Source organism: Filicampus tigris, chromosome 5, assembly GCF_054856515.1.
Source record: "Filicampus tigris isolate MCC_2025a chromosome 5, RoL_Ftig_1.0, whole genome shotgun sequence".
In the NCBI taxonomy this organism is placed as follows: Eukaryota; Metazoa; Chordata; class Actinopteri; order Syngnathiformes; family Syngnathidae; genus Filicampus; species Filicampus tigris.
In genome coordinates, this window is record NC_141221.1 from 13,384,390 (window position 1) to 13,408,975 (window position 24,586).

A 24,586-nucleotide genomic window follows, 5' to 3' on the forward strand; every position below is an offset into this window, starting at 1 on the left:
TTTGTAATGTTTTGTTTCAAATGTCATAAATGTTTTCCTGTATGCACAGAAAAAAACTTTTTTTTCCCCATTTTTTTCCATTCCATTACGATACTCATTGTGAATCATAGAACGGGTTCGTATAGAACTGTGACTTTTGGCATGCCATTTCCCCCTCAATAATACAACCCGTTTGTTCCCATAGACCTGTGATGAGGACTGGAAGCCGACTGTCTTGGATGAGAATGCGAGGCTTTTCTACAAGGTAGGAAGGACTATGTCAGTATTCAAAAGGTTTCTCGTTGCGAGTGTCTGATGTGAATGTTAGATATTGTTATATGGGGATGCATTGCTCTAATTGCTGCTTCCTTCCTCTCAGTTGGTTCAGCTGGACAAATTGTTTGCCTACTGGAATGTCAACTCTGTGCTCTTTTCCAATTACAGTCCAGACGAGGCTTTGGTGAGTAAAAAAGTTATTAATATTAATATATTAATTAATCTATTCATATTTTTGATGCGTCACACTCTGTGGGTAAAGAACAAAGAAGCATATTTGGCAGGTGAAAAATGAAATGGAGCTTCTCTTTCTTGGTCTTTCTATAGCTGTGGCTCCAGAATAGCTTGGACCCCAAAGGCTCCCATCCGGCAGACCGCGATTTCAGTGAGTGTCAGAACATATTTCACCAACTCCAGTAAAACCCCATCCACATGCGTTTCTTGTGTTAAAAAATAATCACACGGAAGCCAAAGAAAAAGCAAAACCCATGCAGAGTTAATTCCTTAGATGCTGTCTGACCACTTCATAGTACAGCGAACCGCTCTTTGTGGGGAGTGATGCATTCTAGACCCAATCAGCGATACAATATAAATCTTTTTAGTTGTACTCCTTATTGACTAATAAAACACACACAAACTTACTTAAACACTTTTTAAAGTATTCCATACCACCTGCTCTCACTGTCACTCACACAATTCTTCAAATAAGAGCAAATTGTGCTCGCTACAAGGTGTTTGTCACTTCCCAATTCAAAGTTCCTGGAAAACTGACACAGAAAACAAAGAAGTAATCATTGTTTGTTTAAACACGAAAATGTTTCAGCCGAACAATATAATTTAATGGAAGAAAAAAACATTATCTTAATGCTGACATGTAATGAGAAAAGCCATAGATGGCCTACCGGAAAGAAGTATAAATGTTAATGGTACTCACAGGCACATATTTTCTTTGCTGTGTGGCAACAACAAATTTGCAAATGTCAAAACTTACTCTTCTTCTTGCTGTTAATTATGTTGCATCTCTTCCAGTAGTTGCTTGGCATGTTATGGGTCAACGCGGTGCTTCGGACGTGAATGTATTCTGTAAAAACTAATCCAAAAAATTAAAAAAGTGAATGTGACTGTCCGCAATACAGCTATTGCACGAACGATGAACTGTAATAGGGTGGGGCAACACTGACATATATAATCACACCATTGCACAATTTTTTTTTTTTTTGGTGCTCCACAGTTTTCCGTCCCATCTCGGCGGATGCAAAGCTTTGCATGAATCCCAGGTCAGATGTGGACTTCTCATTTCCTAAAGTGGACCTCATGGTCAATCTCAGAGAGGTGGCCATTGAGCTTAACAGACCCCAGGTAGGCAGCAGTGCTAATCGAAAGTTACAAATGTAACTACGGTTCTCTAAATTACGAATGACCACGAGATGTGATGCTGAGAGCACTGAATGCTTCCTGTGTGTGCGTGAAGGAAACATTCAGTGCTTTCAGCACAGCATGTGGCGGTAAGCAGGGAGGAAATAGAACCAGCCCTAAGTAATGGTTGTACTGGTCCTCTTTCTAGTACATCAGCATCTTGGAGCTGTTGGGCTCAGTGGATTTGATGTCACGTAACCTGCCATATAGAAAGTACAGACCTGAGGTCTTAGTTCACAACAATGCCAACATTTGGTAAGACACTGTTCTACGATGTCTTCTTCTTTTGTAATATCCCCCACGACTGTAACGCTTTTCGCTGTGATGTCTGCAGGTGGAACTATGCCATCACGAGCCTCCTGGAGGTGGACGTGAAGCCCCGACTCCACATGTGGTCGTGGCCACACATTCAGCGGCACCGCAAACTGGTGAAGTCCTACCGCGAGCTCTACAAGATCAAGATCACCAGCAAGAAACCCAGTGAGGAACTACTCAAGGAACTGCAGGTGGGCCGAAAATTAGGAGTTAAAGGGGAAGTCAACACAAACATTTGTTTCAAGAATATGTTCTATGCAGGTCTACTAGTTAAAACAAGGCATTCTGGTAAATATTGCATTTGCGGAATAAATGAATCCTGGTGCATTAACTGTTTTAGCCATCTCTGGGGGCAGCCATTTGGTCACTTCTATCGACTGAAAATGACATTGAAATTACTCAGGTAACGACCAATCCCGGCTCACCTGTTTTCATGATTGGTCGTTATCTGAGCCATGCACATCTGTGAAGTCATATTCAGTTGACAGAAGTGACAAAATGGCCGCCCCCAGAGATGGCTAAAAACAGGTGGATTTTGCTGCTTAACTCATGTTCTGCAGACGCAATATTAATCAGAATGCCTTGTTTCAACTAGTTGGCCTGCATAGAACATATTCTTTTTAAAAATATGTTTGGGTTGGCTTCCACTTTAAGAGTAGTTAAAGCAGTTTTTCACAACCTTTATGCAACCAAGGTCTACATTAGAAAATGTCTTGGCACGACACCAAACAAAAATGTTGAAAAAAAGGATACTGTAAAAATGAGGCTTCGTTTATATGATGGCGATCTCAACAGAAGATTCAAAAGTGGAGTTTTACAAAAGCAGTAAAGCGCTTCCCAGGTACAGTTGGTCGTACATACTGGGTATGTTATTTGAATGGCAACAGGCAGATCAGGTTATTTGTACTTTACGGCATAGTAGCTTCAATTTGAAGTGCATTTCGTTGTTCTCTCTCTCACTTTACATCACTGGCATAGGTCATGCTTTTTGCCCTGTCAACAATTTTCTATTGTGTGTGTGTTCTCAGGAGCCTGAGAAGACACTTGATATTTTTAACATCACACTAGCCAGACAACAGGCTGAAGTGGAGGTACAGTCATTTCTATTGTGCCTGCTTCGGATTGGATATGTGGTAAAAATCTGTAATTATGACATGTTTTGTTCCTCTCCTCAGGCGAGTAAGGCAGGCTTGCGTATTTACCGTCCAGGCTTGAAGATGGAGGAAGAGGAGTCTCAAGGGTGGATCAGTTGGATGTGGAACTGGGGGGCGGAGCCTGAGTCTGAAACGAAGGAAGTCAAGAGCACGGGAGGAGGTAGGGTGGAGGAAATGGTGCTTGTCCACATATATCCGGTTTCTGACTGAAGCCCATCCGATCCATCAATGTGTTTGCGCACAGGCTTTGATGAGCTGTTAACTCCTGATGAGAAATCCAGGCTCTACACTGCCATCGGATACAGTGAGACTGCCGCTAATTCCATTTATCCAAAGGATGTGAGTCTCTTCCCACACACTCTCCATTAATCCACAAATTGCATCCTAAATCCATCCATCCATTTTCTATAGTGCTTGTCCTCTCAAAAGAGCTGGAGCAGACTTTTAGCGAGAGGCGGGGAATACCGCGGTCTGTTGGCCAGTCATTCGCAGGGCGCATATCGACAAACGATCAGTTTTTAGAGTGTTCAATGAAGCAAACGTGCATGCTATTGGAGTGTGGGAGGATTGTGGTTATGAGTAATCTGTTAGTTGAAAGCAGCGGCTCTTCAGCCAGCCGAGCTGCTAAGTCATGGGCCGAGAACAACTTCACCAAACATTTGAGTACGCTATGTGTCGCTTAGTAGAAGCTAACACTGTTAGGTAATGTACAAGCTTTGCTTCACATTTGAGTTCACCGTGATTGTGCCTCCGCGTGGTCCAGCTGTCACTAGGAGATGGCAGATCTTATGCTACCAAGTCAAGTGCAAAGATCCTCCTTGTGAGGCCGGTATACAAATTTGCCGTCTTGTGACGTCGCGATCGGGCAGAAATCAGAATGGCTCCAATCGCAGCCACATTTTGGAAAATACTTTGTTCACAAAATATTTACTTGTTTGTGCAATGGGTTGGCAGCCGCTTCAGAGATCCAGCTATTTGTATACGAAAAATGCATTTGTCAGTTTGACATCATTTGTCCCCCCTTGAGAGTTGAAATAATAAACTCAGTACTTTCATTGCTATTTTCTCCTCTTTTCTAGTTTGAGGACTTAAAGGTGGATTTCCACATGGAAAAGCTGAGCGTCTCCATCAAAGACAGCAAGGACAAAGACGAGATCATCAAGTTGACTGTCGGGGAGCTGATGTCCACCTTGACACAAAGATCTGGAGCACAAGCCAACAAGTATGTCTTATTCTATGGCACTTTTATATGGCCATCATTGCATTGAAATATAGTTGTTCAATTGTAATGATAATGAAAAAAAAATAAAATTCTTCAGATTCACAGCCGAGCTGAGTTTGTTCGAGATCACAGGTCTGGCAGGTAGACGGCCCGCTCCCACCCTCCTGTCGTCCAGGACGGTCGGCACGGGAACAGGAAGTCCGCTGCTCAGCCTGTTTTTCGAGACGAACCCTCTGGGTCAACGTGCCAATCAGCGGCTCTTTGTTGAATCGCAGCCGCTGGAAATCATCTACGATGCCGTGAGTGCAGACAGCTGTAGTTTATTTTGCCGTGTGACAAAAGTGTTCACATGTCTGGGTGTATTCTTTGTGCGTGCAGATGACAGTGAACGCCATGGCCGCCTTCTTCAGGCCTCCTGACGACCTGCAGCTGGACGAACTCACCAACGCCACACTGATAAAACTGGAGCAGTTCCGAGACCGTACAGCCACTGGTCAGTTGCTTATACGGCAATAATCTCATGGGACTCAAATTAGTAAGGTACAGTAGAGCCGCTAAAGCAGTGTTTCCCAAACTTTATTGAGGCTAGGCACACGTTTTAACATTACATAAATCCCACAGCACGCCACCAAACAAAAATATCCTAAAAAGTATATGAATTCAACACACATTCACACAGAAGGACCATTAAAAGTCTTGAATAAACCTTACATGCATGTTTTTGAAATGTTAGAGGAATTTGCGATGACCTGAGCCAAGATTCAAATCAAGAAGACATGCCAACCACTATAACGTATTGCTGCAACAGTAACTGTAAAATGTATTAAAAAAAAAAAAAAAACAAGAGTCAAAACTTAATTAAGTCTCGGTAGACTTCAGTTCAGTAAGAATCTACGAGGTGTGACCTACCTTTACCTTGGCTTTTCAGAGGCTAACAGTGATGACAAAGTGGAAATTATAACCTCATCTCCAAAAATGAAATGGTAGCTAGGTAACTAGCATAGCGACAAAAATAATACACGTGTCTCCATCCTGGCTGCTCAGTACAATATGGCTACCCTTATAATTATGTATTTTAAATCACTAACAAGTATATTGAGTACACAGACCTCCGTCTAGGCCAATTCAATTCTAATTAGAATCAGCAGTTCATTTGACAGCTCCTTTGATACATAATAAATATGCCATTAGTAGCCATTATCCATTACAATCAATGTTATTCACAAGACATTCATATTTATGTTTAACAACACCGTATCTTTTTATGTAGGGCTAATGTATGTGATCGAGACGCAGAAGGTGCTGGACCTGAAGGTGAACCTGTTGGCCTCTTACGTTATCATCCCACAGACGGGCTTCTATGACGGCACCCAGAACATCGTGTTGCTGGATCTCGGACACTTGCAGGTGAGGAAATATCAGCAAGGGGTTTTCTAAAAGCTCCATTTAAAAATGTATTCGTAGATGTCCAGTCAGTGCAAGAAGAATTTGCCTCAGCTGTCAGCGGGCTCGAGCAAACTCGAAGACATCATGCTGAGAGCTTACGACAACTTCGACCTCCAGCTCAACAACCTGCAATTCCTTTTCAGTAAACCAGGTACAGTAGTAAATACAGTACAGTAACTGAGTTTATCGTGCGGGATATGCTTCTCACCCATTCACAATTGGTGAAAAGCAGCAATATACAGTAAAAGGCCATACAGTTTTATTTTTGTATAGTTTTACCACTCCCTTTACAATTTACATATAAACACATTTTAAATGTATGTAAACGTAAAGCAAATTGCAAGCTTAAAAAATATAGGGAATACTACAAATATCAATTTACTCTAATGTAATTTACTATTTCAATTTACTCACATGTTTACTTTCTCAACATGTGAGTAAATTGAATGCTGGTATTCTGTTGCATTAATGGCTACAGGTGCCTACACGGTGTAATCTTAATTTTTGCCATCTCGCTGAAGCGTGTAATTTAATTGTTCTGCCTTTCACTACGTTGCTGGATGATGTAGATGAAAAAAGATACCTCTGTAGTGAATCATTCAATTTTTCTGACTAATGAAGTGAGATTTTCTGCCTGATGTTGCCGCACAGTGGTTGGGAATCGCTGAAATAAACGGTGTGACTGATGTGTCGAACCTTTCCCCCAACCTTTAGACGACGACTGGAAAAAGGCCCGCATGCAAAGGCAGTCGCCGCTTCACATCCTGGAGCCGGTGGATTTGAAAATGGAGTTCAGCAGGGCCATGGTGGTCAAAGACTCACGCATGGCAAAGTAAGTTTGAAAATGGGGAAAAAAAGACAACATAACCATGTTGCGGCTCGAATTGATCTATTTTAATGTTAAAACTACTTCAAAATTAGTGCGTAAAAGTGCATTCAACAAAGAATTTTGATTGAAAGTCAGACTAATGGAGTTAATAATGAGGTATAAACAGTGTTTATTGGCTTTCCCATTTCTGATACTTCTGGATAAAGGATTATGTTGACACAGGAAATGTATTGCTGTTTCTGAGACATGAATGTAACCGTAAGACAACAGGCAACTTCACCCCCTCACTCGCAACCCCCCGCCCCCAGATACAAGCTGTCAGGAGAGCTCCCTCTGCTCTCCCTCCGAATCTCCGACGTTAAACTTCGAAATGTTCTGGAGCTGGTGGACAGTATCCCACTGCCGCAGACGAGTCCTGTTCCGTCCAACGCTGGCGTGCCCCCATATTCAAAGGTGCGCGCACCCCTGGGCAACACGACACAGAAGTTAACCTACGGTATTGCGCAAATGGACAAGTAGATGCACAGCCATGCGGTTTTACGTATCCTCAATCCTCAAGAGTGAAAGTCGCAACGTGTAAGAAATCCTTGATAAACGATAATGACTATTTATATATGACTATTTTATAAATTGATAGATGAAATGCTTATGTGCAGAAATAGCCTGTGATGCCTTTTCTCTTGTCAGGCGGTAGCAGCGACATCTGTGCCCACATCATTAGTATCAATGACAGCGTAATTAACTTCGCAATTTTTTTTTGTGAAATTCGATGGATGGATGGATAATTAGCGATTAAACATGATTTTAGGGAAATGCTTTGTTAATGTCGTAAGGTGTAATATCCACTTCTACTGATACATTGTTTAACCACTGGAATGCCCGGGTGTTTTTACAACTTTTTTACAATAACTATTGAACTACAAATCTGGGTGATATTTGCCAAAAAAAAACCTCTGCTGGCTACAATTAGCCACCTTTCATTTGTAAATTGGCCATCTCCTGCCAAAGCAGCAGGAGGTATGGCGGCCAAATGTAAAGCAGAAATAGTCAAATGACAGGCTTCTAGTGTTGAATTAATAACTCGTAAACTGTCGTTTTGAGAGCCACAATCACGATGCACTTCTCAGCCATTTTTTGAACGCTGGGAGAACCGCAAAACAATGAGCACAATCCACACAGAAGCTGCTGTTAGCAAAACTCAACCAGACACTCACACCACCCCCTCAGGCCTGCCTATTATATAGTTATGTCCACAAACACTGAAATACATGGAGTACGTTCCATACATTTTTGGGTATGTTCAAATAGGTTTGCAATCTGTTTATAAAAAAAAAAAAAAAAAGATGTGGGTTTTAATGCATTCAAGTCTGTTTTGATTATAAACGTGTCTAAAGCGTGTGGCAGGGTTAAACGTTAATGTGGTGTCTATATCACACAATCCACACAATCCAGGCACAATTGCATCATTGCATTGCTACAAATTTGTCACAGTATTATATATTTGTATGACTTGTACTGTCTCCTTTCGAAGCCCAAGCAGTTCACACCACAGCTTTCCACAAGGAGACATCTGCAGTTGGCCGACCAGCGCTCCTCTTTACTTTTCGAGTCATGTGAGACCATCAGCATTTCTTCACTCGGTGAGCCTGGGCATCCCCATCCCTATTATTCGTCTTGTTTACATTTACACGCACTCTAATGTGGTGCTAACGGGGTTTGGTCTCCTCAGGGTCTGAAGAAGACTTGTTCTACGACGCCCCCAGCTCTCCCATCACGGGGCAGCACTTCTTCTCCGACAGTCCCATGCCGCTGCGCTACGCCGACCTGAACAGACGGAAGGGTGTCGTGCAGGAGGAGCAGCAGAAGAACATGACCGACTTTCTGATGACATTTGAAATTAGTGAGGTGATGTTGTTCCACCTGTTAATTGTGAAATTACACAGCCAGGTTAATCTTTTGTGAGCTATTTTTTTCTCAATGTATCGCTCTGCAAGATATCCTGAATTTTGTGGGATTTTTGACATCACAAGCCATCTGATTTACATAATCCCGCCCCTTCTCTGCATTTTTCTGGCCGTGACTCGTCAGCTAGACTGGGTGAAGATTTGTCCATTTTCAAGCATGTACCGTTTATCATGTCAAAGCTAGCGGGGTGAGCGGTGGTTCTTTTGCGATGCGACGGCCCCCTCAAAACAGGCTTATTTCACCGATGCTGAGAACAGTGTGCAGTAATTCTTGATCCTTTGGCTATTTAAGTATATCACAGTTTTTTGTTTTTTTTTAACACCTGCATGTTTTTTGTTTGTTTCTAGTTCTCTGTCCAGTTGTGCCGCCTCAGTGGCAGCTGTCAGGAGGTGGCCGTGCTCCACTTGGAGGTGGAGGGCCTGGGGACTGAGCTGAAAATGCGCACCTTTGACATGACGTCCAACACTTACCTCAAGGAGATCTGCCTCAGGTGTCCCGAATACACAGGTCCGTATTTTAGCCCTCAAAAGCATCAATCCCACTGTTACGTTTGTGTCTTTGTGACACGGGTGAGGGTTGGGCGAAAAGCAAGCGTTCACGCTCACATTCACACCGATGGACAATTTAGATGTACAGTATTTATTAACTTTAACATGCGTGTGTTTGGAATGTGGGAGGAAGCTAGAGTGGAGAAAACCCATGCAAGCATGGGGAGAACATGCAAACTCCAAATGGGAGGACCAAAGCCGAAATTCAAACTCGGCAAAATAAACACACAATACTCACATTTATTTGCCAATTTTAGGGGAAACTGTTGCTATCTGCCAATAATATCACAAACTAGCTGTTTTGTGCTTGGCCAATGTCCTGTCTAATCCAAAAGTATTGCTTTTGTGCCATCTTGTAGCATTTTGCCGCTAAGGAACAATTTTGAATTGAGAGGAGAAACCTATTTCAGTCAGGCTATAGCCCTGTCTAATTGGAAAGTAAAACTGAAGCCTGTCGGAAACTGTAAACATTTTTAGGGAGTGCATCAATTACGCATACGTTTTTGCTATTCGTGTCAGGGCTTGACTCATATATAAAATTCTACTGTTAGTAAATAAAGTGTGCGTGAGACAGATGACATATGATAATCCATCCATTATCTGTACCGCTTCTCCTCACAAGGGTCGCGGGGCGTGCTGGAGCCTATCCCAGCTGTCTTTGGGCAGTAGGCGGGGGACACCCTGAACTGGTTGCCAGCCAATCGCAGGGCACACAGAGACAAACATCCGCACTCACAATCACACCTAGGGGCAATTTAGAGTATCCAATCAACTTACCATGCATGTTTTTGGAATGTGGGAGGAAACCGGAGTGCCCGGAGAAAACCCACGCAGGCACGGGGAGAACATGCAAACTCCACACAGGGAGGCCGGAGCCGGGATCGAACCCACGACCTCTGAACTGTGAGGCGGACGTGCTAACCAGTCGACCACCGTGCCGCCATACATATGATAATGAGTTTTAATATTTGCACAAAACATAGAGTGAATAAATAAGACCTTGCTACTGTTCTCTACTTAGCCTTTATATCACTGCTGTGTCAATATATTTAATATGCCATGTAAATTAAATCATATTTGAATATTCACACTTGTGTAGATTGCGAAAACAAGGAAATTCAACTCATCACTACTTTGGATAACAAAGAGGTCGACATGCTCACACTGGAGTATATAAAAGTAAGTAAGTGGCTTGTAAGATTAGTTTTCCAAGTTTGTTTTTTTTTTGTAATAACTATTAACGATTTGTTTTTAGGCTGAAAAAAACGGGCCTGAGTTCAAGTCCCTGCACAACAACACAGAGCAGCTAATCAAGGTAAAGTTGGATACACACGTACTGATTTTTAACATGATCTAACATCTTTTTATTTTTTCTGTAATATAAGAGAGCCCCCCCCCACACATTGAGGACAAAATTGTCATATATGATGGCACCCCCCCACTAAAAAAAAGAACAATTTAAAACTTTGAATAGGTGAATTTACGTTTGGTGAACCACCATTGTGGAGGGGTTCAATGCATACCTCTAAAGGCACGGTGAGACTTTGGAGTCAACATTGCCCTCTGATGACGTCCGATCCGTGCCGTCAGGTGACCTTCTCGTCACTGGACGTGAATCTCCACACGGAGGCGCTCCTCAACACCATGAACTACCTCAATGGTCTGGTGCCGCAGTCCACCCAAAAGGAGGAGAGCGTACAGGAGGAGCTCCCCGCCATCCCGGAGGAAGAGGAGCTGGAGGAGGGCAAGAAAGAGGGGACCGCCGTTGCCAAGAGAAAAAGTACCGTAAACTTGAATTTTATTGTAGTTGACCAGGTTATTTCACTCCAGAACAACAGCAATTTGTGCTGTTTCGAATTTCATCTCGCTGTCTTTTTCCCTTTTGATGCGTTTGTCTGCTCTCACAGCACCGAAGAATCCCAAGGTCGCTGCCATCATCAATCTGCACCTCCGAGCCGATCTCCGCTCTCTGAAGGTTTACATTCGAGGGCAGAAAGCCATGATATCGGAGATCAGAATCGAAGGTATCATTCAAGAATTGAGCATTCTGTTGTGTACTCCAGGTTTACGAACTCCTCTCAACTTCTTAGGCCTGGTTTGTGAGGTTCTGATGAGGAAGCGAGAGATGAAGGTCCTGGCCAACCTGAAGAACATCATCGTGTTTGACTGCGATGAAACCGCCTTTTACAAGAAGGTACAAGAAGGTCAATCTCCTCTCACCTTCACGGCTGCCTCATTTACTTTTCAAACCCTTGCCGGATGTCTCTGCTCTTAGGCCGTGTCTATAGCAGACAGGGAGGTGTTTGCCTTCCAGATGATCAACCACACTGATGCGACCGAGGGCGAGGCCTACCTTGACATGTCTCAGGTTGACACCTCAGTCACGTTGACAGTGGGATGCATCCAGGTTGTCTTACTCAACAAGTTTTTGTCCTCCATACTGGTGAGCATCGCAAGTATTCCTGCCATTGTGGCTTGTTGCATTGTTGTTGATAAATACAAACAAAATCGTTTTTTATCATTATATAGCCATCCCTTAGTGAGTCATCATGTCACCTTAGCCACATCACTGAAAAAATTCTGACTATACCTTTGTGCAATAGGGGTGGGAATCTATTGGTACCTCACGATTCGATCCGATTATGATTCAGAGGCCCATGATTGGATTCAATTCGCCGATGATTCAGAGGCCTATGATTCCGATTCCGATGAAACTCTACATTGGCTTACATTTTATAGTCCATGCAAAACACTGGTACCCTTTTAAAAACAAAAAACTCAAGGAAGAAGCAATGATTTATATTTCACACGTTGACTTCGCTGCGCTCGTATGAGGTTTTGCTTGTTCCGCCATTTTGTCACGTATTAGCTTAGCCTAGCACAGACATCTGACGTAGAAACTCACTTAATCACTTGCGCAGGCTTTTAATTTTTTTATTTAAGCTTTAATTATCGAATATTAATACATATAAATCGATTCCGAATTTTTAATGTGCTGAATGATGCATCAAAAAAAGAATTATCGTTCCCACCCCTAATGTTTACTATAAAGTGTGTTTTCACTTATTTCTTATTGTACTGTATATATAAATGTAGCTTTTTTTCTGAGGCTGGAATGGATAAATTGTATTCCCATGAATTAAATTGGGAAATGTAAGTTCACTTATAATTTGGTTTGGCAACGCAATCAAAGTGCCAGAGTGGAACATTTCTTTCACTCCACCCCTGCAGGCGTTCATAAACAACTTCCAGGAGGCCAAGGAGGCTGTCGCCGAAGTGACCCAGCAGGCGGCCGAAAAGGCGGCGTCCGGCGTGAAGGAGCTGTCGGAGCGCAGCACTCGCATTGCCCTCAACGTCCACTTCAAAGCGCCCGTCATCTTCGTCCCGCAGTCGTCCTCGTCCCCCAACGTCCTAGTGGCCGACCTGGGTTTCCTGGCGGTCAAGAATCACTTTGCCATGCAGCCCTCGAAGAGTCACCGCAAGATCCCGCCTGTGGTGGACATCATGGAAGTCAAGCTCACGGACCTCAAGATGTACAGGTACGACTCCACACATGCATTTTTAGACCTATTATAACAGGACGCACAACAAATGTCTTAAGGATCCACGCCTGAAATTGAACCAGAGGTAGGGCTGCTCGATTATGAAAAAAATATTCATCACGATTATTTTGGTAATAATTGAAATCATGGTTATTCAAACGTTCATTTATTTTTTGGTACAAAACAAGAAAATGTTTAAACTTAAAAGACACATTTCTTTGAAACACTATAAGTATGTAAGTTCCTTTTGGACCAAACAAAATTCATGAAATTAGTTTTTATAAAATAAAAAAAAGTGCAAATGTATAACTTCAAGTATGATTTCCTTGTGTAAACAAACTCTGGATATAAACGCGTCTTAATAATCATTTATTACGATTATGTCAATTTTGCACTCGTGGAGTGTGATAATCGTAATTGTAATTGAATCTCGATTAATTGCACAGCCCTAACCAGAGGTTTACGAGTTTGCTTTGAGGCAGCCATTGTAGTTGAATTCCGAGGCTTCTACTTTGACAAACTTCAACTTGGGAATTTGTCCAAATGAGCCCCGATGGAAGCATGTATCCTCAACAGATGGGCCACACTAAATGGCTTAAGTTTTATGCCCAGACTTTCTAATGTGGGCCGAGCATGGTGTCAAATTTTGATGGTCTTTTTGCCATAAAAAAGGGGCTGCGAGGGCCCAGTCGTAATCGTCCATTTGTTTTTTCTGCAGGACCACATTCGTTAATGGAGTGTTTCAGGGCGAAAGCAACCTGTTGCAGCCAATCAGCCTGGAAGTGGAGATTCAGAGGAATCTTTCGTCCAACTGGTACCACAGCATCCCCGACATCGAGATCACCGCTCATCTTATGCCCTTGAGCGTAAGTAACAGACTTAGTAACAGAGTGTGTTGTATACATTTTTCTAGTAACAGAATAATTTTGCGAGCAACACTTTGAGCGCTGCAAAAAGGTTTCGGTTCCATGTGTGTGTGGGCCACAAGGGCCGAATAGGTTTAGACACCCAAGGTATAACTGACTACTTTGTCGTATTTTTGAGATGCTCAGCTGCAGCTTCCCACCTATTGCACTAATGCATAAATTGGTTGTTTCATTATTTATTAAACAAGTAAACAAGAAGGCACTCAGTCAACCGTTATGCAATTCTGAATACATTTTTAAAAACAAAACAAAACAGGATGACGAAAATGAATTGAAACCTTCCCAAAAGTCACAATTCTTGCAAATGTACAATCTCAACTTCACAGCTTTGTGAATGGGCAAATGAGGCAGATCTATTAGGCGTAAATGGTTAGCCTGTTCGCCATCTTGTTTTATGTCCAAGTTGACATTCAGTACATGTGATAAATCATTGCGATGATCAGATTGTAAATCGTAATTTATTTGACATGGTTTTATCTTGTTAAACTGAAAGAGGATTTCATTTTTTGAAGGAGTACTAATCAAACTAGTGGTCGCGAATTAAACCAATAAAGTGTAAATATTTGAATGGGCCAACCTACTGTGTGCTCTTTGTACGCAAAAAGTTGGGCTTGCCATTATTTTAATGCTCTGTTTCTCCTGCCAAACAGTTGATCCTCAGCAAAGATGACATGGTGGTTGTCCTCAGGATTCTCAATGAAAACCTCTCAGAGAATTCTGACACTGTCACCGCCTTTGCGCCCGCTCACACTGAAGACTCGACACCTGACAAAGAGCCCCGCAGCTCCGGAAACACAGACCGTGCCAACAGTAAGTCTTCAGAACTTAGACCAAGTCCAGAAAGTTACCCAAAATCTCTTCAACATCCTGTTATTTTTAGGCAACACGGTGGTGACGGCAGCTGTGGTGGAGACTCGGAAGAACATCAAGTTGAAGACAACCATGAAAGCAGACTTCAAGATTGACTCCATGGCGCTGGTCCTGTTTAAGCCAAATGTGAATGAGGTAATACGTTTAAACGCAAACACAAGTGATCAAAACATTGTGATGTAAAAGTGTGGACCATCACTTTTAAAGTTTCAGAGGAAGGTTTGGGGTGTTGCGACTTAACGGGCAGCTTCTGCTTCAGGAAGCGAAGCTTCGAGTTTGGGTGAAAATGAGAAGGCCTTAAAGGCAGTAAAAGCTTTTTCTCGCTTGTGGAGGCAACACTTGACATTTACACTGCACTTTACGAGCGTTTTAGTTAGTGTGGCAGATCCATGCATATCGTACAGTCTTTACTATTTATTTTACTGTTCTAATGTACACTGCATTATTCTTATTTTATTTGCACTATTCTCATTTTATTCACACCATTCTTGTTCTGTTCTTATCTTATTGTGTATTTTTCCTATGCTATTGTACTAGTTGTAAATATTTTCATGGACACAGAGGATTAGAAAACTCCAATTTTGTCATGCATACAATGACAAAAAAGGCCTTTCTAATTTCAGAAACACAAATTCTTAAATTTTTTTTTTTTTTTTACATTGTTACATCTTTCTTGCGCACCAGTCTGTTGCACGGCATTCGGCCGGTTTGAGCGACTCCCTCCCCCCCAAAAAATGTCATTGTCCATGAATTTAAATGCTGGAAATGTATATGAAAAATACTACCTTTACATAGAGTAAATAATAATGCTAAAAAGCTTAATTGGATGAATTAATGGGGGTAATTGTTTTTCTCACACTGCATTCATGTTCTCCAGCTTCTCCATTTGGAGCCACACGATGATGAGCTGAAACTGGGCGAGTTCACCCTTGGCACCATCTCCACCTCCTTATCGATGTATTCGGACAGCTCCATGAAGGCCGCCGTCCGATTGTCCACCTGCCTTCTCGATGACAAGAGGCCGAATAGCAAGACGGTCAGCCCAAGGTACCGGAGATAATCCGTTTAGTGCTACCTACGATTTTTTTTTATTTTATATCAAGCATATTTTTCAACGGGTAGGTGTTGAGGAGGGTGTCGCCAATCCAATGTCCCATTTCAGGATGATGGCCATGCGTCCCGGAACGGAGAAGAACATGATGGTGGAGGTCAACTACCGGCAGAGCCACGAAGGCACCACCTTAGACACGGTGGTACAGGACGTGTATCTGTGCGCCAGCATGGAATTTCTCCTCACCGTGGCGGACATTTTCCTTAATGCCACCAAGGAAGGCTTTGCTGAAACACCGCAAGCCAAGAACAACCCAGCACCGGTAGATAAAACCAACACCCCTGCCCAGCCAGAGGAAACAAGTGAGTGGGGAAGAAAAAAAGTCTATTCAAGCTTATCTTACAACATCCATCCATCCATCCACAACGTATCCTCATTAGGGTTGTGGGTGAGCTGCAAAGGGGTACACTTAAGTACCCCATCTCCCTGGTTGGGAATCGCTGCTCGCCTGAAATAGCCAAATGTCCGAAATAATAACACTTGATGCTCATGAATTGTCTTTGTTGATATTTTCATCTCAGTACCTGCGCCAGCCAAGGTGTCAAAGTCAGAGATGAACGTGGTCGTGCGAAACCCCGAGATCGTGTTCGTGGCCGACCTGACGCGCGCCGATGCGCTGGCCCTGGTGATGACCACGCAGTGCGAGTTGGTCATGAAAAGCGATGCAGAGAGTTCAAAGATGACAGCCGTAATCCAAGACCTCAAGGTTTGACGCTGTTCGTGTCGTCGTGTCGCGCTGGAAAATGTTTTTGCTAAAGGGAAGTCAACCCAGAAATGTTCTTTACAATAATATGTTCTACGTGCCTCCACTAGTCGAAACACGGCATTCCGATTAATATTGCGTTTATTTGAATATGCTTTCTGAAACTGAGTCATGATTAGTTGTTACCTGAGCCCTCAGCAAATGTGTTGTCATTTTCAGTCAACAGCAAGTGGCAAAATGGCCGCCCCCTAAGATGGCTAAAAACGGGTGGAGGCACATAGAACATATTTCTTGTCAAGAAAATGTTGGGGTGACTTCCTGTTTAGCATTTCCATGTCCATTTTAGGTGGTGGCGTGTCCTTTCTTAAGGGAGAAGAGGCTACACAATGTGACCACAGTCTTGCAGCCATGCCAGGTGTTCTTTCAGAGCTCTGAGTCCCCGACGTCTCCGCAAGCTATGGAGATCTCCATCAATTCTCTCTCGCTCAAGGTTGGTGCGGGCTGCTTGCCAGGAATGTACGTTGCTCCTGTACAGAGTTCCCACATGTACATTTCTATGGCGTAAACCTAGTCTGAAAACACGAGACGCGCATTGCAGCTTAGCCTCTGGTTAGTGAACATTCTGATTAGCGATGTGCTTTTATCAATATACCGAAAGATAGGGGATTTTATGTTGGGTAATCTTTCCTTTGTTTTACCCAACTTGAATGACCTGTCTCCTGAAAACTAAGCTTCGCATCAAACCGTGACTTTTGGTGCACCGTCACATATACTGATGAATCTAAACATTTCAATAATGTTTTTTTTTTAATGAAATGCTTTACCAAAAAAAAAAAAAAAAAACTGCTACCACTACTGCTTTATCCAGGTTTCGCCCATTATCATCAAGACGGTCTTAACCATCCAGTCAGCCCTGACACCCACCCCGGAGACCACAGAGGAGCTTGAAAGTCCCGTCCCTGTGGACATGTGGCGGAAACGGGACTGGAAGGATCTCAAACTGTGGTTCTTGGATGAGCAGGGAGAAGCAAACACCAAAGCAGCGGCCCCGCTGATTCCACGGGGGGAGTCACTTAAGGTGCAAGCCTCTATTATAGTTAGAGCAAGAGACGTGTTAGCATCATTTAACAGGCTGTCTGTCCTTCCTTTCCAGATGCACATCAAATCAATCTGTGTGACTTTGGAGGCTGGAGTGGGGCACCGCACCATGCCCATGCTTCTGGCAAAGTCCTCCTTCCAAGGAGATGTCAACAACTGGTCCACGCTCATCAACTTGAGGAGTGAGTTGAATTTAGAGGTAAGACAAGCACAGTATTTTATGACAGATGCAGGCTTATTGTAGTTTGCCCATGTGCCCGCTGCAGGCTCACACACACACGAAACAAGTGCAATTTGTTGGTTTGGTGATCAAGTGCTGCCTCCTCGAGTGCAAATACAATTTATGCTTTTACTTAGCACATCTGTCTCACAGAGAGGTCCTGGATTTGAATGTTAGCTCGGGCCTTCTTGCGTGGGATTTCTTCCAGCTATAGAAAACGGATGTAATTATTGGGCTATTTCACATGTCCAATATATAAATGTTTAGGTCCATTACTACAACGAGGTGGTGGGAGTGTGGGAGCCGCTGCTGGAGCCGTTAGAGGACGAGACAGGAGATGGATTCCGACCCTGGAGACTGGAATTCAAGGTAGTCACACACATGCATGCAGGCAAAAGATATATGCAGTCATACTTGTTACATTACTGACTGTTGGATTGATTACCGTATTTTCCGGACTATAAGCCACATCTTTATATAAGCCACACCCACTCTAGTTGAAAAAAAAAAGAACGAAAAAAAAAACATATATAAACTGCACCTTTATATAAGCCGCACCTTTCTTTGTTAAAAAATGAGATATTTACTGCATTTACAGAACGATTTTGAACTGTAAATTTACATGTATGTACCTGAACTGATTATTTCCTAACAGTGCCTTTTAACATGACAGCAACTTTGCTGATTAAAACGGAACAGAACGAAGAGAAAATAAAGTACTTTTCTTCATTTCACTGCCCGCTGCCACTCCACTTTCAGTTAACTTCCGCATACCACCTAATTCATAACCTAGTGCACAGCGCCCTCGCCTGTTGAACTCCTCCACCTGCAGTCACATCCTGTTTATGGCAATTGTATTGTATTATAATTCCGGTTAGAGTGCCCCTAGTGGTGGAAGAAAAATCCACAGAATAGCCACACTGGTCTATAAGCAGCATGGTTAAAAAAAAAAGTAGCGGTTTATAGTCCAGAAAATATTGAATTATTGTATTGTATTTTCAAAAAGTATATCTGGATTTGATCTTTTTCCTCATTTTCTTCTTACCCATTTTTTTATATACATTCCAGTCCAAGTTATAATAAAAGCAGCACACATGTAATCTGAACAAACAACAAAGTCTCATACTTGTAGACACTGTCATTTATCCCATAAAAATAATTTTGGTAAATCATGGTAGTAAGTTTTTTGTTTTATTTGTTTTTTTAAATCAAGCAACCCTGACTGTTTCTAACTTTTACAACCAGATGAAAACAAAGCCATTGAGGAATGTCGAGTGGGCGGATGAGGTGGACTACAACGTCCCAGACTACAAGACTGTCATTGTGATCAGCAGCAAGGACCAGCTCAACATCACCCTCTCCAAATGCGGACTTGCCATGCTGAGTAACCTGGGCATGGTGAGAACAGAGGAATATCCGACACCATGGATCCGGGGATCTTCAACCACATTTTATCGCCACAGGCTTTTGCCGAGGCTGCCAAAGAGACGGCCGGCTGCTTCCAGAAGGACGAGGCTCCATTTGTGGTGAAGAACCGCCTGGGCCTGCCTGTGTTTGTCCAGTACAGCGACGTGTTTTCCCCCGTTGCCACGCACAGCAACGACCACGTTGTTGAGCTGCAGGACGGCCAAACTCTCGGGATGGACTATTCCGTCACCACCGACTCGGATCAGTTCTCAGCAATGATCTCCCTCAGTGAAAAGGACTACTACATACAGCCAAGTACGTAGGACCATCTAGACTTAGGTTATCTTTTTTTATTTATTTTTTTTATTTCATCATGTATGTGGAATTTAAATTTAATCTAATTTAAATTCTGCACGTGCAAAGAGTGAAAACTACATAGTACTCACTTGTGGAGATGTGGCGTTAAACTGATTTTCATCATTTTCCATATTAGATTGTTTTTCTTTTTATTTTTTTTATTAGGGGGTCATGGCTAGAACAAGGCCCAGTATTGCGCTCAGGGATGAGCCACCCCCACTCCAATGATCACTCACAACACACTAATGTGCTACCCTGGTTGCAGTGTTTGCCAATCACTACCTCATATGCTTAAATAGCTCTGCTCTACGAAACAAAATTAAGTGCTCAAGGGCCATGTTTGAATTTTAAAACGAACAGATGATCATATGTAAATGAGGTGAAAATTTAAATAAGAAAATATTTCAAATCAATTACTAATGAATATGAATATAGTTGTTTAAAAATGTCATTTGTATTTTATTTTACGATTTACAATAAGTCAACGAACTATTTAATGAGACAAGTGAGTTTAAAAAAAATGAATACATACATAATAATCAGCCAAAAATAGTTAAATTAATGCAACAAATATTAGAGGACTCTTGAAAATGTAAGTGCTAGGTGGCCTCAATTTGAAGAATCAAGCAGGATGTGCAGTATGTGGTCCATAGTCCATACTTTTAAAACAAATTAAAATTAGTACAATTATTTCTACATAGTTTTATTATTTACCATAAATCAATGTTTATATTGACTGATACCGTACAAAATTAATACATTTTAATTAACTAGTTTTAGGTTCGAAAAAAACAGCTGAATTCATGCATCATATATTAAAGGACTCTTGGCTATGTAAATACTCAGTGAGCTAGATAAAATACTTTGCCCACCCACCCCTGTTGTAAGTGATATTGCACTGTTTGCTCCACGGTCCAGCTCCAGCAGGCCACACAGCAGCCAGCATGATTCCCTTGATTAAAGTCGGACGGAGAATGTACAGCGTCATGCACGAGGTGTCGGGAGTCACCCGCTTCTTGGTGTGTCAGGTTTATTCCGTGGAAGGCAGCAAGTACATCAAGATCCGCTCGCCTTTCCAGGTACGACAACGCATATGTGGGTCTGTTACACAATCGCAGAGTATTTATGATTTATTTTCTTCTCGTTTCCTCAGATCATTAACCATTTCGCCATCCCTTTTAAAATGTTTGAGGGGTCAACATATTTGGGTACCTCATTACCTACAGAGGAGTACTGTGTCCCTCTGGACTCATACAGGTAATTGTACACACTTAGATACTTAGCACTTAGCCTTTGTTGACTACTAGGGTCAGACCAAAGGGGTGGCTACTTGTTAAAGAAAGCATGGATTTTAGTTTTGCTTGCAGGAGCAGAACTTCATCACCAAATTGCCAAATTACACTTGTCAATTAGCGTGGCGAATCCGTCTATGTGGCTCATGCAGCGGACAAATGGTTAACACAAGTGGCTAGCAGTGCATTTCAGCAGACACTCTTACTAATTACGGAAGCTCCAAAAACAAAACAAAAAAATGTCCTAACAAATAAACTGAAATTAATCACATGTCCCTTTCGGTGACCAAAATTAATTCTAGCCAATCCCTCTGTCAGCCGTGGCATGAGTCACACCTCTGTCTCTCCTTTCCTTTCAGGTCTGAGCTGAGCCTCCAGCCCATCACGGGTGACGACGGTGATCAGTTTGAGTGCTCGGAGGGCTTCAGCTACGACGACATCATCGACCTCCAGCAGCCCAAGACTCACATTCAGCAGAAGTGCCACCGCAGCGGCAACCAGGGCGGCGTGCTGACAGTCAACATCGTGCCCGTGAAGGACGCGGTGACGTTTAAAGACACGGGCGGCGTGGGGGACAACTTTGACGTGCCCTTTGTTCTCCATCTGTGGCCTTGCGTCCTGCTACGAAACCTGCTGCCTTACCCCATCACCTACAAACTCAATGTACAGCTGTCGGCTACACTGGGAGTCTGCATACATACAAAAAGGCACCGTATTAAACTACAGTCCTCTACTCAACAGGACAGTAGCGAGTGTGGACCAGAGTCCACGTTGAACCCGGGCCACTCCGCCCAAATTCACACTGCCGTCATCAACCAGTCCAGCCTGGACCTCCGCCTGATTGACTACCTCGCTCAAGACTGGTCTGCTCAATACAGGTCTGATTTGCCGGTGCCCCAGCTTTTGTTTTTGTTTTGTTTTTCCTTGCCAAAATTTGAGCTTCAGCTGCGCCGTCAGTCGGTACTGCCATGCCCTCACATAACCGCCTTCTGCATATAAAATAAACTTTTCAAAAAGTTTCACTTGTAATAAAAGCATGTTGTTTTCAACAGCCTACGCAGCGAGCAGGAGGAGATCACCTTCATTGTGTTCGAGTCCCTCCGCATGGAGGAGGAGGAGGACTACGGCGAGGGGACGGAGAGGCGGCGGGCTGAGCTAGACATAGCCGTGCACGTCAAGTATGACCAGGGCCAGATGGTGGTGGCTATCCACTCGCCGTACTGGATGGTGAACAAGACTGGCAGGCTGCTGCAGTACAAGGCGGACGACATCCACCGCAAGCACCCGCTGGATTACGACATGCCGCTGCTTTTCTCCTTCAAACCTCGTTACTTCCTGAAGAACAACAAGGCAAGGCTTGTGAATTGTTGAGAAATGTGACCTTTAACTCATTCACCGACATTTCAGACCCTCTTTTACCCTAACGTTTGAAAAAAATGTGCAAAAAATATTAATAATTTCCTGTGATTGAATGGCTGGACTTTGAAAAGACAAGTAAATTTGTCAATGGCAGTGAAGGAGTTAAAAAAGGTTCAACGATGCTTTTCGCCTCCCTTAGGTTCGTCTCATGATCTCCGAAAGCGAACTCTCTGATGATTTTTCCCTGGACACTGTTGGGAGCTACGGAGATGTGAAATGTAAAGGCCAATATAAAGATTACCTGGTGAGTGTCTGGTGATTTCTTTTCTCTTAATAAATGGTCATTAATTGTATTATCATTTAAATTTAATTAGTTCTACCAATAAATTCTTTATTAAAGAAAATTAGAATACAATACAACTTTATATAGCACATTTCACAACAGCTGCAGTTGTAACAGAGCACTTTACATATAACATAAAATAACAATAATACAACAACAAAGACACTGAAAAAAAGTAAATTAAAATGTCCATATGTGTAAATGTGAGTATGAATAGTTCTTACTCAAAACATGCCCTGCGATTAACTGACAACCAATCCGGGGTGTATCCCGCCTCATGCCCAAAAGTCATCTGAGCCAGCTCACCTGTCACCATGATGAGGACAAGCATCGGAAACGGATAAATGAGCAAAACGCCACCTGATAAATCACTCTCTCTCCTCCGTTAGGTCGGCGTGAAGATCGACGCGAGCAGCTTCAGTCTTACCCGCATCGTGACCTTCATGCCGTTTTATATGCTAGTCAACAGGACCACGCAGACTGTCTTCGTATGTGAGGAAGGTCAGGAGAGCTGGACCGTAGTCTCGCCGGAACAGGTGAGAGCCTGCAATATTCGGGCCATATTATGCATGTTCTTTCACAATTTAAAACAGTTCCCATGTACCGTAGCCCTTTTACTGTCACCTTGACCAATAACTAGAGCACAATAAGAAAGAAAGAAACACTTTTAAGGACCATAGATGCCTTTTAGCATAGATGCAAGCTCATCCCTTTGGTAGACTTAAAGGAAGGAAGAGATGAATAATGAAATAGTCACTACTATGTACACAAATGTATAGACATATGTTTACATTTCTGCATGTAACATATGTGTGTGCACTCCTGCCTGTGTTGTGCATATTCATTCACATGCTCATAAAAAAAGTGAATTGCATTTTTTTTCATGTTAGCTTACCTTTTCCTATTATGAAAATGATAACAGGAAAAAGAAACACTATTCAATCTGATTCAATATGTTTATATATATAATAAAAAAAAATCAATCAAATAAAACTAAAACAAAGCAAAACCGCTCACCCTTTTAAAACTGACTGACATGAGCAAACAGAACAAACACATGATGAAAGGTTCATATTGTACCATTTGACTTGACATGTCTCAAAAATTATAAGAGTTCCTATGTTTCCTTGTGACCATATTCTTCATGTAGTCCGCCATTCCGTTCTGGCCCGAAAATGATGCCAAGCTTCTAAAAGTGAAAACAGAAGGTTGTCTTTCTCCGCCTCGCATCATCAACTTCACGCGTCCAGAGAACTGCTTATTGCTGCACTTGGATAACACTGTAAGGGCACCAAAATGCATGACTGGTTGACTCATTAAAGAAAAACGTTTTTGTGTAATCAACTGTGTATTTTTTTCCTTTCCTTTTTTGTCTTAGGTGGGAGGTATCATTGTAGATGTCAATGTATCAGAGCACTCGGCCACCATCCGATTTTCTGACTACCACGATGGCGCAGCCCCCTTCCTTATCATCAACCACACTAAAGACCAGACCTTGCAGTTCTATCAGAGGTGAGCCAACGCCACCCAGAAATGTATTATTGCTATTGCAATTATTATTCTTTTGACAAATGTCTCTTCTTTCAAGCAATCTCAACATGACCAAAAGTGACATATTTTAGCAAGTGTGCATATCCCAGTGATTACATATATATGCACCGTATGGTTTGGCTTGAAAAAAAAGTAAAAATCAGCCCTTTACGCCAGTTTCACTATTGACACAAAAGTGGGAGGACATTTCTATTCATAACAGGATGTATAATGACATCTCAAGGATGCAGGCTTGAAGCTGAACATGAAGACGGCCACGTTGGTTTTAAGCAGCTATTTCAGGACATTTATTGTGATAAATTTCGCCCCAAATCAAGCCCACTCGGAAGCAGGTATCCTAGTCGGATGGCAACGCTTACCCGCGAGGCTTTTAACCGACGCCTTGACGATCAATTGGAGGAATCTCCATTGGAAAAGCAGGTGCGAGGATTTGCTCTTTGCCACTTGCAGTTTGCGGTGTAGGGTGCTCCCAGAACACCGAACGCAGTTCGAGTACATAATAATAATGCTTCGAAAGTGCTACACTGAATAAGTCACGAGGCCATGCTACCGCCTCCATAAGAAAAGCACAGGACACTCAAGTGTATACAGGCAGCCCGGCAATAGTGAAAGGGCAACTGACTGACTCAGATGTGCTTTCCTTACAGGAAGTTCCCT

At 42.6% G+C, this 24,586-nt stretch overlaps 1 protein-coding gene across 5 annotated transcripts in view; it reads left to right on the top strand.

Moving 5' to 3' along the window:
* vps13a (vacuolar protein sorting 13 homolog A) overlaps positions 1 to 24,586 on the top strand; it is a 43,384-nt gene that overhangs the window by 4,977 nt on the left and 13,821 nt on the right. For 4 of the 5 annotated variants that reach the window (XM_086030404.1, XM_086030405.1, XM_086030406.1 and 1 more), the window contains exons 8-54: positions 185 to 244; positions 359 to 439; positions 583 to 640; positions 1,487 to 1,614; positions 1,820 to 1,926; positions 2,006 to 2,177; positions 3,015 to 3,077; positions 3,162 to 3,300; positions 3,385 to 3,479; positions 4,220 to 4,362; positions 4,460 to 4,661; positions 4,741 to 4,855; positions 5,633 to 5,769; positions 5,827 to 5,959; positions 6,523 to 6,640; positions 6,946 to 7,090; positions 8,169 to 8,277; positions 8,367 to 8,542; positions 8,950 to 9,109; positions 10,250 to 10,329; positions 10,406 to 10,465; positions 10,741 to 10,930; positions 11,058 to 11,174; positions 11,241 to 11,344; positions 11,426 to 11,593; positions 12,382 to 12,689; positions 13,411 to 13,558; positions 14,269 to 14,428; positions 14,499 to 14,623; positions 15,366 to 15,535; positions 15,651 to 15,901; positions 16,121 to 16,305; positions 16,649 to 16,792; positions 17,171 to 17,380; positions 17,456 to 17,599; positions 17,888 to 17,989; positions 18,866 to 19,018; positions 19,084 to 19,342; positions 20,303 to 20,463; positions 20,538 to 20,641; positions 21,036 to 21,339; positions 21,418 to 21,554; positions 21,729 to 22,026; positions 22,235 to 22,339; positions 22,768 to 22,914; positions 23,529 to 23,660; positions 23,757 to 23,890. In XM_086030404.1, coding sequence (XP_085886530.1) covers positions 185 to 244; positions 359 to 439; positions 583 to 640; positions 1,487 to 1,614; positions 1,820 to 1,926; positions 2,006 to 2,177; positions 3,015 to 3,077; positions 3,162 to 3,300; positions 3,385 to 3,479; positions 4,220 to 4,362; positions 4,460 to 4,661; positions 4,741 to 4,855; positions 5,633 to 5,769; positions 5,827 to 5,959; positions 6,523 to 6,640; positions 6,946 to 7,090; positions 8,169 to 8,277; positions 8,367 to 8,542; positions 8,950 to 9,109; positions 10,250 to 10,329; positions 10,406 to 10,465; positions 10,741 to 10,930; positions 11,058 to 11,174; positions 11,241 to 11,344; positions 11,426 to 11,593; positions 12,382 to 12,689; positions 13,411 to 13,558; positions 14,269 to 14,428; positions 14,499 to 14,623; positions 15,366 to 15,535; positions 15,651 to 15,901; positions 16,121 to 16,305; positions 16,649 to 16,792; positions 17,171 to 17,380; positions 17,456 to 17,599; positions 17,888 to 17,989; positions 18,866 to 19,018; positions 19,084 to 19,342; positions 20,303 to 20,463; positions 20,538 to 20,641; positions 21,036 to 21,339; positions 21,418 to 21,554; positions 21,729 to 22,026; positions 22,235 to 22,339; positions 22,768 to 22,914; positions 23,529 to 23,660; positions 23,757 to 23,890 — 6,941 coding nt within the window. Of the gene's footprint in view, positions 1 to 184; positions 245 to 358; positions 440 to 582; positions 641 to 1,486; positions 1,615 to 1,819; positions 1,927 to 2,005; positions 2,178 to 3,014; positions 3,078 to 3,161; positions 3,301 to 3,384; positions 3,480 to 4,219; positions 4,363 to 4,459; positions 4,662 to 4,740; positions 4,903 to 5,632; positions 5,770 to 5,826; positions 5,960 to 6,522; positions 6,641 to 6,945; positions 7,091 to 8,168; positions 8,278 to 8,366; positions 8,543 to 8,949; positions 9,110 to 10,249; positions 10,330 to 10,405; positions 10,466 to 10,740; positions 10,931 to 11,057; positions 11,175 to 11,240; positions 11,345 to 11,425; positions 11,594 to 12,381; positions 12,690 to 13,410; positions 13,559 to 14,268; positions 14,429 to 14,498; positions 14,624 to 15,365; positions 15,536 to 15,650; positions 15,902 to 16,120; positions 16,306 to 16,648; positions 16,793 to 17,170; positions 17,381 to 17,455; positions 17,600 to 17,887; positions 17,990 to 18,865; positions 19,019 to 19,083; positions 19,343 to 20,302; positions 20,464 to 20,537; positions 20,642 to 21,035; positions 21,340 to 21,417; positions 21,555 to 21,728; positions 22,027 to 22,234; positions 22,340 to 22,767; positions 22,915 to 23,528; positions 23,661 to 23,756; positions 23,891 to 24,586 lie in introns of those variants that run through there. The other variant, XM_086030408.1, reaches the window with a different exon arrangement.